Below are 13,208 nucleotides of genomic sequence, written 5' to 3'. Positions count from 1 at the left end.
TCCCTTACCACTGCTATTAACTGTTGAATTTTTGACTGCTCTACTAGTCCTACTGGTTTTTCAGCTTTATTTGCTGCAGTGGGGGTCCTGATCAGAATTTCACTCTCCTGGGCCAAAGCCCATTGCTCTGTCACTTCTTCTGGATCTTATAGTTTGATTCTGTACCCCACTTCCTGGTACTTCTGATCTACAGTAATATCACCAGCAGCACATCCTCTGATAAACTACCCTTTAAATACCTTCTGGACTCCCTGGCCCTCCATATCCTTGTCTGAAGCTGGACATCAATTCATCGATGCTCCAAGCTGATTCCACTTTATCCATGTCAACTTTATCCCACTACGGGACCTCTGACTTTAACTTTTGGACTCCCTCCTATTGTCTCCTCTCTCTTCTCTGTTTATTACCAGGGTATAATCTTGCTTTGCAACTATGCCTGTTTAATTTGAGTCTCCCTGTGTTCATTTGCTTGTGCGTTTGGCTGTTGCTTCGGGCCTGAGCCCATCACATCTAGTCCCCCTTTATTCTTTTTACCCCTCCTAGGCACCTGATTCCTGTTGTCATGTCATTTTTCATTCCTCCCTTGGGTACTTTGCCCCCCAAATTCCTACCGCAGTGCTTCATCACTTCTCGACCTTTCTACTCTCCTACCACCGCCCTAGTCTTTACTCTTGCATAAGTCCACAACATCTCTCTCCTCCTCTTGACAATATCCAAAAGGCCCATAATGGCCCATCATTGCCTCCTTTTAAGCCATAACCCCAACTGCCACATCCTACTCTCTCATCAACCTTCCGCCCAGCGCGCCCACTAGGGCTAATCTTGTCAACCCCTTTTCTGTCTCATTCACCTCTCCCAGTGCTGATATTGTGGAATCTGCCAATGGATCAGCTATCACTACCTTGCTCCTTACCTGCTTCCAGAATGTACATTCGCTTGTGAACAAGGCCCTTGCCATCCATGAACTTATTGTGGATAATTGTTTCGACACCACGGCCTTGATGGACACTTAGCTGAGGGATAATGACACCTTCCTCCTGAATGAAGCCCCCGCCCACTCCTAGCTATACCTTCCACCACCTGTCTTTGTTGCTTCTGTCTCTTCCCCTAGCCCACCAAGCCAAACTTCCACCAAGGTTCTCCTCTGCCCTAGCCCTGAACTCCGATCTGTTTCTCTTTTCTCTATTACCTCCCCTAATGCCCACCAAACTGCTACCACTAAACTTCCTTTCCTGGCTCCCATGTTAACTGATATTGTTAAGGGGTTCTCTCTCCTTGGGTACTTTTCCCCTCCCTTTTAATTTTGCCATCATTACCCCCCCCCCCCTCAAAAAACTCACCCTTGACCCCACTGCCCTTGCAAACTACTGCCCCATCTCCAACATCCCTTTCCTCTCCAAAGTCCTTGAATGTGTTGTCACCTCCCAAATCCATTCCCATCTTCCTGCAGATTTTTTTATTTACTCATATGATGTGGGCATCACTGGCAAGGCCAGCATTAATTGCCCTTGTGAAGGTGGTGGTGAGCTGCCTTCTTAGAACCAGAGAAAGGTTACTGCACAGAAAGAGGTCATTCAGCCTATTGTGTCTGTGCCAGCTGAAAAAAAAACTAGTCGCCCAATCTAATCCCACCTTCCAGCACCTGGTCTGTAGCCTTGCAGGTTACAGCACTTCAGGTGCATGTCCAGGTACTTTTAAATAAGTTGAGGGTTTCTGCTTCCACCACCGTTCCTGGCAGTGAATTCCAGACATCCACCACTCTCTGGGTGAAAATGTTTTTCCTCATGTCCCCTCTAATCCTTCTACCAGTCACCTTAAATCTGTGCCCCCTGGTATTTGACCTCTCTGCTAGGGGAAACCAGTCCTTCCTGTCTACTCTATCTAGGCCCCTCATAATTTTTCGCACCTTAATTAAGTTACCCCTCAGCCTCCTCTGTTGGAAGGAAAACAACCCTAGCCTATCCAATCTTTCTTCATAGCTGCAATTTTCAAGCCCTGACAACATTCTTGTAAATCTCCTCTGTACTCTGTCCAGAGCAATTATGTCCTTTCTGTAATGTGGTGACCAGAACTGTACGCAATACTCCAGCTGTGGCCTAACCAGTGTTTTGTACAGTTCCAGCATTACATCCCTGCTTTTGTATTCTATACCTCGGTCTATAAAGGAAAGCATTCCATATGCCTTCTTCATTACTTTATCAACTTGTCCTGCCACCTTCGGGGACCTGTGGATACACACTCTAAGGTGTCTCACTTCCTCTACCCCTCTCAATATCCTCCCGTTTATTGCATATTCCCTTGCTTTGTTTGCCCTCTCCAAATGCATTACCTCACACTTCTTCGGATTGAATTCCATTTGCCAATTCTCCACCCAATCAATCAAACCATTGATATCATTCTGGAGTCTATGGCTATCCTCTTCACTATCAGTTACAGTGCCAATTTTTGTGTCATCTGAAAATTTCCCATCATGCCTCCCACATTTAAGTCCAAATCATTAATATATACCACAAACAGCAAGGACCCAACACTGAACCCTGTGAAATGCCTCTGGAAGCTGCCTTCCATTCGCAAAAACATCAGTCGACCATTACCCTTTGTTTCCTGTCACTGAGCCAATTTTGGATCCAACTCACCACATTTCCCTGTATCCCATGGGCTTTTACATTGCTAACCAGTTTGCCATGTGGGACCTTGTCAAATGCCTTACTAAAATCCATGTATACCACATACACTGTACTACCCTCATCAATCCTTTTTACTTCCTCAAAAAAGTCAATTAAGTTAGTAAGTGATGACCTTCCCATAACAACTCCCTGATTAATCCATGCCTTTCTAAGTGACAGTTTATCCTATCTCTCAGAATTGATTCTTATAATTTCCCCACCACCGAGGTCAGACTGACTGGTCTATGATTATTTGGTCCCTCCCTCGCACTCATTTTAAAAAATTGTACAATGTTCGCAGATCTCCAATCCTCTGGTACCTTGTCTGTATCTAGTGAGGATTTGAAGATGATCCTCAGAACATCCGCCTTTTCCTCCCTAGCTTCCTTTAACAGCATGGGATACAATCCATCCGGCCCTGATGATTTATCCACTTTCAAGAATGTCAGACCCTCTAGGACTTACTCTCTCATTATGATTATCGTATCTAATATTTCACACTCCTCCTCTTTAACTACAATGTCTACATCATCCCTTTCCTTTGTGAAGACAGCGATAAAGTACTCGTTAAGAACCCTGCCACATCTTCTGCATCCATGCATAATTTATCTTTTACATCTCTGATAGGCCCTACCCTTTCCTTAGTTATCCTTTTGCTCTTAATATGCTGATAAAACATCTTTGGGTTTTCCTTGATTTTATCTGCCAATATTTTTTCATGTCCTCTCTTTGCTTTCCTAATTTCCTTTTTTACTTTACCCCTGCACTTTCTATACTCCCCAAGGCTTTCTACAGTATTACGTTTTTTAATGTGACTCCGGTAAACAATACCTCCTTATCCTTCTTGACTGGTCTGCAGCCTTTGGCACAGTTGACCACACCAGTCTCCTTCTCCAAAGCCTCTCCTCTATTGTCCTGCTGGATGGGAGTACACTCGCCTTGTTCTATTCCTAACTATCCAGTCACAGCTGGAGAATCACTTGCAATGGCTTCTCTTCCCACTCTTGCAGTGGTACCTGAGGAGTTCCCCAAAAATTTAACCTCAGCCTCTGCTGTTTTTCAGCTGCATGCTGCCCCTGGGTGACACAATCGGAAAACACATCAGGTACTACAGGTATGCTGATGACACACAGCTCTACCTCACCGCCAGCTCTCTTGACCCCCTCCACTGTCACTGATTTGTCATGCTGCTTGTTCCACATTAACAGAAATTTCCTCCAGCAAAATACTGAAAAGACCAAAACTATTGTCTTCATTCCCTGCTACAAACTCTGTTCCCTAGCTATTGACTCCAACCTTCCTCCTGGCCACTGTCTGAGGGTGAACCAGATTGTTTGAAACCTTGGCCACCTGTTTGACCCTGTTTCTGGCCCTATATCCTCTCCATCAGTAATACTGCCAACTTCCACCTCTAATATCGTCCGCCTGCACTCCACCTCAGCTCGTTTGCTGCTGAAACACATTTCCATGCCTTTGTTACCTCTAGACTTGACTAATTGAATGCTCTCCTGGCTGGCTTTCCCTCTGTAAACTTCAGCTCAACTAAACTCTGCTGCTTGTATCCTAACTTGTACCACACATCACCCCTGTGCTTGCTGACCTACATTGGCTACAGGTCCAGCAAAGCCTTGATTTTTAACGCTATCAACCTTACTTCCTCACCCCTCCCTATCCCTGTAACCTCCTTCAGCCTTACAACCTTCCAAGGTCTCTGCACTCCTTCAATTCTGGTCGGTTAAATCGCTGCACCATTTGGCAGCCATGCCTTCAGTTGCCCTCCCTAATCCTCTCCGCCTCTCTACTTCTCCTTCAAACACTCTTTAAAACCTATCTATTTAATTATGCTTTTGGTCACCTGTCCTAGGTATATCTCCTTATGTGTCTCGGTGTCAAATTTTGTTCGATAATTGCTCTTCTGAAGTACCTTTGGACGATATTAAAGGCTCTATATAAATACGTTGTTGTTGTAACTAACAGGATTTTTCCCTCTTCTAATAGTATATTCTAGATGCAACAGATCACTAATGCTATGCACTACTAGCAAGTTGTTCTCAAATTCACCCAGTTTGAAAATGTAAATCTGGCACGAAATCACCTATACAGCTGATGATTTTCTTCCTCCTGAATTAGGACTAAAGTTCTTATGAAGTCTGTAACTAACTAAATGTGATTAGGTTAAAACTGAAATTAATTCTAGGAATAAAACAACACCAGTCACAACTCTTGGAACTGATGTTGAAAAGTGAACAGATGAAGAAACACTTGTGATTCAAAAAACAGTTTATTATTTCTATTTCTCGTGACCTTAAAAGTAGCATGAGAAGTAAAAGAACCATTATGACACTTTTTTGTGGAAATTTGAAAATGTAAATATGGCAAATGAAAGCTAAATTCATCATTAACATTTTTTAAAGAATGAACTTTGTGAACAAATGACTATAATACCATTCAGATTAAATTTTCGATGATGACTACCAGTAAAATTCTAAATATAGAGCTAATATTAAAAACAAAATTATTGGAAGCACTGGTAATGCGATCATAATCAGTCAGTAGGGAGAAAGACATAAATGAGATTAGTTCTCAATTGTTTTCAATTTGTTTCTGAAACTAGAACACCAGCATATCCGCTACAACCCTCTCCGTGATGAGTGGATCCTGGTCTCCGCTCACCGGATGAAACGTCCTTGGAAAGGACAGGTTGAGAAACTAACAGAGGTGAACATTGCACGTCATGATCCAACTAACCCTCTCTGTCCTGGAGCAACGAGGGCAAATGGAGAGGTAACATATAGACTGTCCTGGACTGCAGGGATACGATGTTGAAATTAGTGTTAGTCTTTAACAAACTTCATTCACACTTCATACCCTGGTACCAGACATATTTTTAGTATTTGCTCCATTGAGTTTCTGGTTGTAGAGCAGGATTAATTTTTGTATTAGGTCCTTGGTCACTATGACTAGAGACCTGGCTCCTTGAAATTAGTTTACATGGGGCTGTTGTTGCAACAGATAATCTGAAAGCTAGTACAATTTTCCTCTGATGCAATTGAGTTTACTGTTGTCAGGCCAGGTGTTAAATTGAGGCCGTGAATAAATAATTGGTCAGCTGTAGAAGGTGCCAATGCCTTTGGGCAGATGAATGCCTGAATGAAGGCAATGGATCCCTTAATGGAGGAAATGGCCATTAAAAGGCAGATAAGCAAATCCCTGAATTAGCCAACAGCATCCACAACATACAAGGCATGTTGCAGTTGCAATGTATAACAAATCAATGAAAGGGCAACCATGGACAGCCTGAAACACAGAATAGTCATAGGTGCTCTGTGACAGATGTTTCTCTTTGTCTCAAATATAGCTATGGTAAAGCATGCTGGGTATACTGCTACATGGCATCCTTTAGACAAAAACATAAAATCGAGCTCATTGAGATACAAAGTTTTAAAATAAAGTTGAAGTAAGAAGGATTCTGGGTATTTTAGTCCAAGTGAATAAAGTATAAAAAGTACAAGCAACCACTATTGGGCTTTACTGAAACACAGTGACTATTCTGTTTTGTTCATATCACAGGAGCAGCACTATACATAAGTGCAAATAATTTTAATAAATGGCAGATCAAGGCACAGTAATATGGGTGGCACAGTGGCGCAGTGGTTAGCACCGCAGCCTCACAGCTCCAGTGACCTGGGTTCAGTTCTGGGTACTGCCTGTGTGGAGTTTGCAAGTTCTCCCTGTGACCACGTGGGTTTTCGCCGGGTGCTCCGGTTTCCTCCCACAGCCAAAGACTTGCAGGTTGATAGGTAAATTGGCCATTGTAAATTGCCCCTAGTGAAGGTAGGTGGTAGGGGAATTGTGGGAAGATGGGATTAATGTAGGATTAGCATAAGTGGGTGGGTTTTTAAAATTCGTTCATGGGATGTGGGCGTCGCTGGCTAGGCCAGCATTTATTGCCCATCCCTAATTGCCCTTGAACTGAGTGGCCATTTCAGAGGGCATTTTAAGAGTCAATGTACATTGCTGTAGATCTGGAATCACATGTAGGCCAGACCAGGTAAGGACGGCAGATTTCTTCCCTAAAGGACATTAGTGAACCAGATGGGTTTTTACAACAATCGACAATGGCTTCATGGTCACACTAGACTAGCTTTTTAATTCCAGATTTTTATTAATTGAATTCAAATTTCACCATCTGCTGTAGTGGGATTCGAACCCACGTCCTCAGAGCATTAGCCTGGGCCTCTGGGCTACCAGTCCAGTGACATTACCACTATGCTACCGCCTCCTCTTGATGGTCGGCACAGACTTGGTGGGCCGAAGGGCCTGTTTCATTGCTGTGTCTCTAAATTTAAAAAAAATTAAAAAAAATTAAATTTCCTGATAACATCATTCTATTAGCAAGCTGTAGAGGGATCAACAACATTCAGACTGATCTAGACAAACTAAATGGGAGCAAATTAATGGCCAAGACAATTAAATATGTAGAACAGAACATAATGCCATTTCAGTTCATCAAGGTGTACATAGCGGATGTCTATCCATCAGTTAAGGTAGAAGGTTATGGCATAGCTATCAGCTATTATCTTAGCTATTATTTTTAGTAAAGCTATTCTAATACAAGGATGCATCTCAAGGGTGCTTTGATAATAGAACAAAATGATTTGCTTGAATCTTATAATAACTCATTCGTAAGATCACATTTGGAATATTTGGAACAAATGTAGCCACCTTGCCTTCAAAGGGATCTTGATGCTTTGACAAGGATCCAGGAAAAGGTGAATTATGAACTCAAAAATGCCAAGTTAGGAACATTGAAAATTTAAATTATTTCCATTGGAAATCTCTTTCTATTCTTTCAGAATTGGGGAGAGGAGGAAAGAATTTCTTCTTGGGATGTGGTGATGCTAGCAAGGCAGCAGTTATTATTCATGCCTAGTTACCCTGTTGGCACTAAGAGTCAATTACCAAGGTGGGACTGGAATCATATGCAGGACAGACTGAAGAGGGATTATAGATTCCCTTGTCCGAAGGACGTTCGTGAACCTTTGAGTTTTTACAACAATCTGGCTTTGAGTTTTTTTAATTACAGAGCTTGGCCAACTCTGGTGAATAATAAAATGTGTGTCTGGACAATAGTCAATTTTATAGATGTCACTTGCATAATAATGTTTCTGATTGAACAAGTTGAGATGCAGAAATCCTCTCCCTCCATCTATCACTTCCTACTGGAAACGAAATTTTGGATCAAAAGTCTTATGGAATGGGGAGGTTGTGCTATAAACTGTGAAAACATTTGGAATGCAACATTTGAAATAGTTGTATAATCCTGCAGGATAACTATCATGCTAAATCTGAGGGATTAATAAGTTTGTATAGTTCATTTTGCAAGATTTTTTTTCAAAAGTTCAAACATGTTCAGAAATAAAAATCAGAGTAATTTCTGTAACTGCAACATTTCATGTTGCATGGTCACACAGTTCCTTTAAATTATATCGACTGCTCGACTAGGAGTTTTGCATTTAACCTCTTAAAAGAAAGATTCATTATAAAGTTGACGATTTGAATGATATTTGTCATAGATATGTCAGAGGATTATTTCTTGTTTCATTTCACATTGTAAAGGTGAACCCAGAGTATGAAAGTACGTACGTGTTTGATAATGACTTCCCAAGCCTGCAACCAGATGCTCCAGACCCAGGTACTTTAAACTCCATGTTATCCAATTAATTTGGAACAACTGTTCTCATCTACTAATTTGAATAATGTTTTCCAAAGTCTTTCTACAGTTTAAGTTATTTCATATTTGGATCTGGAATTTTTCTGTTAATCAGCTGCAGTTGTTTTCTCTCATAACCACATATCCTTAGTGATGTTGTTGTTGTGGATCCCAACACTCCCAGCAATAAATACGAGCCCTGACTTCTCAGTACTAGATCAAGCCATGGTTTTCACCTTCCCAGTGGTAGCTGAGGAACACAATACTAGCCCCAGGCCATGTATTCCATGTGTGCAGCTACAGAATCCAAACTTGGCCCTCATCTTCCTTCCTAACCTCTTTCTCCCAATCCCATTCCCAAGTGTCAAGCTCATTGCAGTAGTTCCCTGATGTACTAGTACTGGTGGGTTATGTAGTGCAATATTCCATTTCAAAGTGACAGGAAAACCATTTAGCATTGGGTCAAGGCCTCTCTCCATTCTTCCTGCACTACCCATTGGGTCTTATATCTAAACTCCCTTCAAAATCCTCATATCAATCTCCCTGGCAATCTCAGATTATGACTGCTTGCCATCCTTCATAATAACCAATGAAATAATTTCTGCAGAGCTCTAAGTCTGACCTCAGGTCTTTGTAGGAGGTGAGAGGTAGAGGAGAGCAGTGAGAGATAACTGTAGAGAAATAAAGGAAGAAATTGCATTCATATTGCATCTTTCATGACCTTTAGGACGTCCCAAAGTGCTTTACAACCAATTAACCACCTTTTGAAGTGTTGCTGCTGCTATAACATTATAGGGCGTGTGAGTCCCCAGCGGAGTCTCACTTAGGTTGGAGCCATACTCTAGATGTAACAGGAATGAGTGATTCAACACCAAATAATGTGTTAAAACAGTAATTTTATTGAGTAATTATTAATCAATTATTAATGATAAAAAAGGATAGAAAGATAACTTCATTAAAAAGAAAGGAAGGAAAAGACTATAGAAAGAAAAAAAAAGCTTGGCACATTACTATAACCCCAAATTAGTCTGTTCATGACAGCTTCCTAAAATGGTACAGTATTCCCCTTGGTACATACAGCACCAAGTCTCTGGAAAACCTTGCACGGGGGTGGACTCTCCAGTCAGTTACTCCGTCAAAGTCCCTTTCTTTGCAGTCTTCAGTGGTTGACTGGTTCATTGCAGCTGTAGCCCTGAATTTTGGATGCTGTGACCCTTTAAGTCCAATTTCTGGCTCCATTCCAGGTTTCTGAGGTTTCCATCCAGACTTTCTCAAAACAAGAGTCTGACGACCAAGAATCTGACAACCATGCGTCCTTATCGAAATCTTCTCACAGGCACTATGAGGCCGTTCAGGCTGTTGACGCATCATTTGATGGTGTCTCTCACCTGCCATTAATTAGGTTATACTGTCCCATCAATTAAACTTCATCTTCTGACTTCACACCATAGTGGACTACCTCATGTGCAAGGTTATTCATTGTCCTGGTTTGTAGTTCAAGGGTCATTGAATACTGTCAGAACTGACTTCTGTTTAAACAATGGGAAACAACCATTATTTTTAAGAAGAGAAAAACACTACTTTAGACAAAACAACAGCTGCGAACATAGCCTGCTTTGACCAGCATGAAAATAAAAGGAAGGAGTTATTGGGGAAAATACAAGTTCACAATTAATAATATTACTATTATTAATATACCATTGATCACATCATCGATGAATTACTTGACTTAATCAGAGCAAAATCACACTTAGTTTTAAACCAATGTCTACAAAGTAACCTTTAAAATTCACTGCAGGCTTAATACAGGTATTTTGTTTTTAAAAAAATCAAAAGCAAAGCAAGGCAGAATTAAAATGCAAAAATATAAAAAGTACAAAAAGTAGTGGCTGCAGTCCTCAAGCCTACAATGTAGCAGCCAAATTGCATTTAGCAAGGTCCTACCAACAGCAGTGTGATAATGACCAGATAATCAGTTTATCAATATTGATTGAGGAATAATTTTTGGCGAAAATTTAAGGCTCAGAAAGAGGCCACTTGGCCCATTGTGTCTGTGCTGGCTGAAAAAATATCCATCCATTCTGATCGCACCTTCCAGCATTTGGTCCGTAGCCCTGCAGATTACGGCACTTGAGGTGCATATCCAGACTCCTTTTGAATGTGTTGAGGGTCTCTGCTTTCAGGTAGTGAGTTCCAGACTTTGTAATAGTGCAATGGGATCTGTTATGTCCACCTGAGAGGGCAGATGGGGCCTTGGCTCATCTGAAGTACTGCGCTGGAGTATGAGCCTAGGTGCTCCACACCTCTCACTCATAGGCAAGATTGCTACCACTGAGCCAAAGCTGAGAGAGAGGCATATTGCATGAATGGAAGACGTGCAGAAAGCAAGAGAGCTAAAATATGTCAGCCATACAGAAAATGTGGGTGACCCAGGAAAGGAGAGAGAGTTAATAGAACAGGGGAGAGGGAATGAGTAGGAACAAATTAAGACAAATGGAGTTACAGAAACAATGAATGTGTGTGAGATGCATGACTAAAACAAAGTGATCTGGAAGACAAGCAAAGACAGAAAGAAGGAGATGAGTAAAGAAATAGTGGCTGCAAGAGAGAGACAACTTTTGTTTGACATTTATAACCTTTGTCTGTAAACAATGCCACAGTGAATTAATAGTTTTGTCTTGGTAGACCCCCACCTGCTAGGAATGAGGCATATTAATTGAAGAAAGTGAAGAAAGGACATGTTTAAAAAATTGCCAGGCCCTTGGCTGGAAAAACATTTGCATATTAACAGACAGTGCTTGTGGAGACAAGGGGGTTACTTCCCTTATCCAATTTAACCCACAATGGACTTTGAGCACCAGGTATTGTGAGTAAGAAGGGACATTCCAGGGTCAGCTAAGACCAGGGAATCCACAGACAGATGTGGTCATGTGACTAGCCTGCTTGGCAACCTGGTTTTTCTGAATTGTACAAACAGTTTGAACTCAGAGACTGCAGATTGCTTCTGGACTGAAGAAGACCTGTCCTGTCTGGCTCTTCATCTCTTTCTCATGGAACTCCAAATCCAGTGAAGACACATGAACCCCAAGAGAGAAAAGTCTCCTACAGCGAACTGGGCCCCAACGAAAAGCAAGATCTACCTACAATCAAGGACTCTACAGTGAGCTCGAAGAACCCTAACAAAAACCCTCTTCAGAGATTGCCTCAAACTTTTTCACTTTATTTTTCTTCGGCTCTTTTCTGTCTGTATCTGCATGTGTGTTTCTCTATGCATGCTAGCATTGTCGCGTTGTGTATCCATAGGTGTTAACCGAATTTGAGTTTAAGTTTAATAAATTTCAACCTTTCTTCTTTAAACCTATGAAAACCTGTTTGTGCTGGTTTCTTTGCCTTATAATTGGAAAGCAGTGAACAAGGATTCACCAAGGGGGAGTTAAAAACACAGTGTTTTTAAAAATTAAACCCTGTTACAGTAAGACCAGGTGAAGGCTGAGAGGGAACCCTAGACACCTTTCTCACCTGGTCGTAACAGTTTGTATTAAATACCACACATAAACTAAGCGTAGACTGTTGATAAATCAGAAAATTGTTTGTTTCAAAACAGTTCCAGGGTCAGATTAGGAAAACTTTTTCCTCACAGAATAGAGGTTATGTGGTACAGACTGCCAAAAGAGGTAGTTGGTTTGGCATTAAATGGCACCTTTTAAAAGAAGCTGGGTTTGATAGCTGTTGTGGAGGGGAGATGGTTAGGGAAAGTGCTTAATTTTATTTTGCAGGGAAGGTTGCGAAGGAAATTTGTGTTCCTAAAGTAGTGTTTTCATCAGATGGATGGGGTGTGAAGCCATGATAAAATACTTATATGTGGACTCTGGGTGGAGCAAGTTTAATGAGCCAAGTAGCCTATTCTCACTCTGGATTTTCTTATTTTTAATGCTGCGTCATTTTGGTTATTCATGCACTACCTTGAGGGAACTACTCAGGAGTCGCACTGAAGGTGATATAAACATTACAGAGAGTGTTTTGACTGCCAGTGTAAATGGGCTTTGATTTCAGCAGTAGTCTAATATTTTGAAGCAACTGTTTCAGCATTCAATTATTCAACCTATTCTATTTCAAATATAGGGACTTAGTGATAATATTATGATATGTGACAAAAGAATGTGCGTGCTTGGATGTTTTTCTGGTCCTTTCGTTGGCTCATTCTGAATGTGGGAAAGTGGGTAGAAGCATTTTTTCTCAGATAAAATTTTAAAAAGGTTCTAAGTGGCTCAGTGGAGTTGCACTACACACTGTGTGAAGCCCAGACAGTGTGAGGAATCATCTTGCAATTCTTTGCTTCAGTGCACTCATGAGTATCATTGATTTGTTTTTCCATTTTCATAACTGTGCAGTTCTGCATTAGCACAAAATTGGCTGTTACAACTTGGATGCTGAACAAATAGTTCATCTCATCTCAGTGTAGGATCACTTCCACAGGTAACCTCATACTTCCTATGAGCTGAAATTTAACATGCATGATCTGGAAGTTAGTATGTCCTCTTTGCTGTTGATAATCTCACTGAGGAGATGTCTTGTACACTAAAATAAAAGCAAAATATTGCAGATACTGGAAATCTGAAATAAAAGCAGAAAGTGCTGGAAATACTCAGCACGTCTTGCAGCATCTCTGGAGAGAGAAACCGAGTTAACATTTCAGGTCTATGACCTTTCATCAGAATTCTGAAATGTTAACTCTGTTTCTCTCTCCACAGATGCTGCTAGACCTGCTGAATATTTCCAGCACTTTCTGCTTTTATGTCTTGTAATCTCCTGGTCTTGTTAACTGACAA

At 41.2% G+C, this 13,208-nt stretch overlaps 1 protein-coding gene across 3 annotated transcripts in view; it reads left to right on the top strand.

Annotated features, from left to right (window-relative positions):
- galt (galactose-1-phosphate uridylyltransferase) overlaps window positions 1–13,208 on the top strand; it is a 93,643-nt gene that overhangs the window by 9,317 nt on the left and 71,118 nt on the right. For all 3 annotated transcript variants that reach the window (XM_068031373.1, XM_068031366.1, XM_068031355.1), the window contains 2 exons: window positions 5,281–5,450; window positions 8,286–8,361. In XM_068031373.1, the coding sequence (XP_067887474.1) occupies window positions 5,343–5,450; window positions 8,286–8,361 (184 nt within the window). In that variant the 5' untranslated portion in view covers window positions 5,281–5,342. The remainder of the gene's footprint in view (window positions 1–5,280; window positions 5,451–8,285; window positions 8,362–13,208) is intronic.

Source organism: Heterodontus francisci, chromosome 1 (assembly GCF_036365525.1).
Source record: "Heterodontus francisci isolate sHetFra1 chromosome 1, sHetFra1.hap1, whole genome shotgun sequence".
In the NCBI taxonomy this organism is placed as follows: domain Eukaryota; kingdom Metazoa; phylum Chordata; class Chondrichthyes; order Heterodontiformes; family Heterodontidae; genus Heterodontus; species Heterodontus francisci.
Note: the sequence above shows the minus strand (reverse complement) of the source record. Positions and strands in the feature narration are given on the sequence as shown.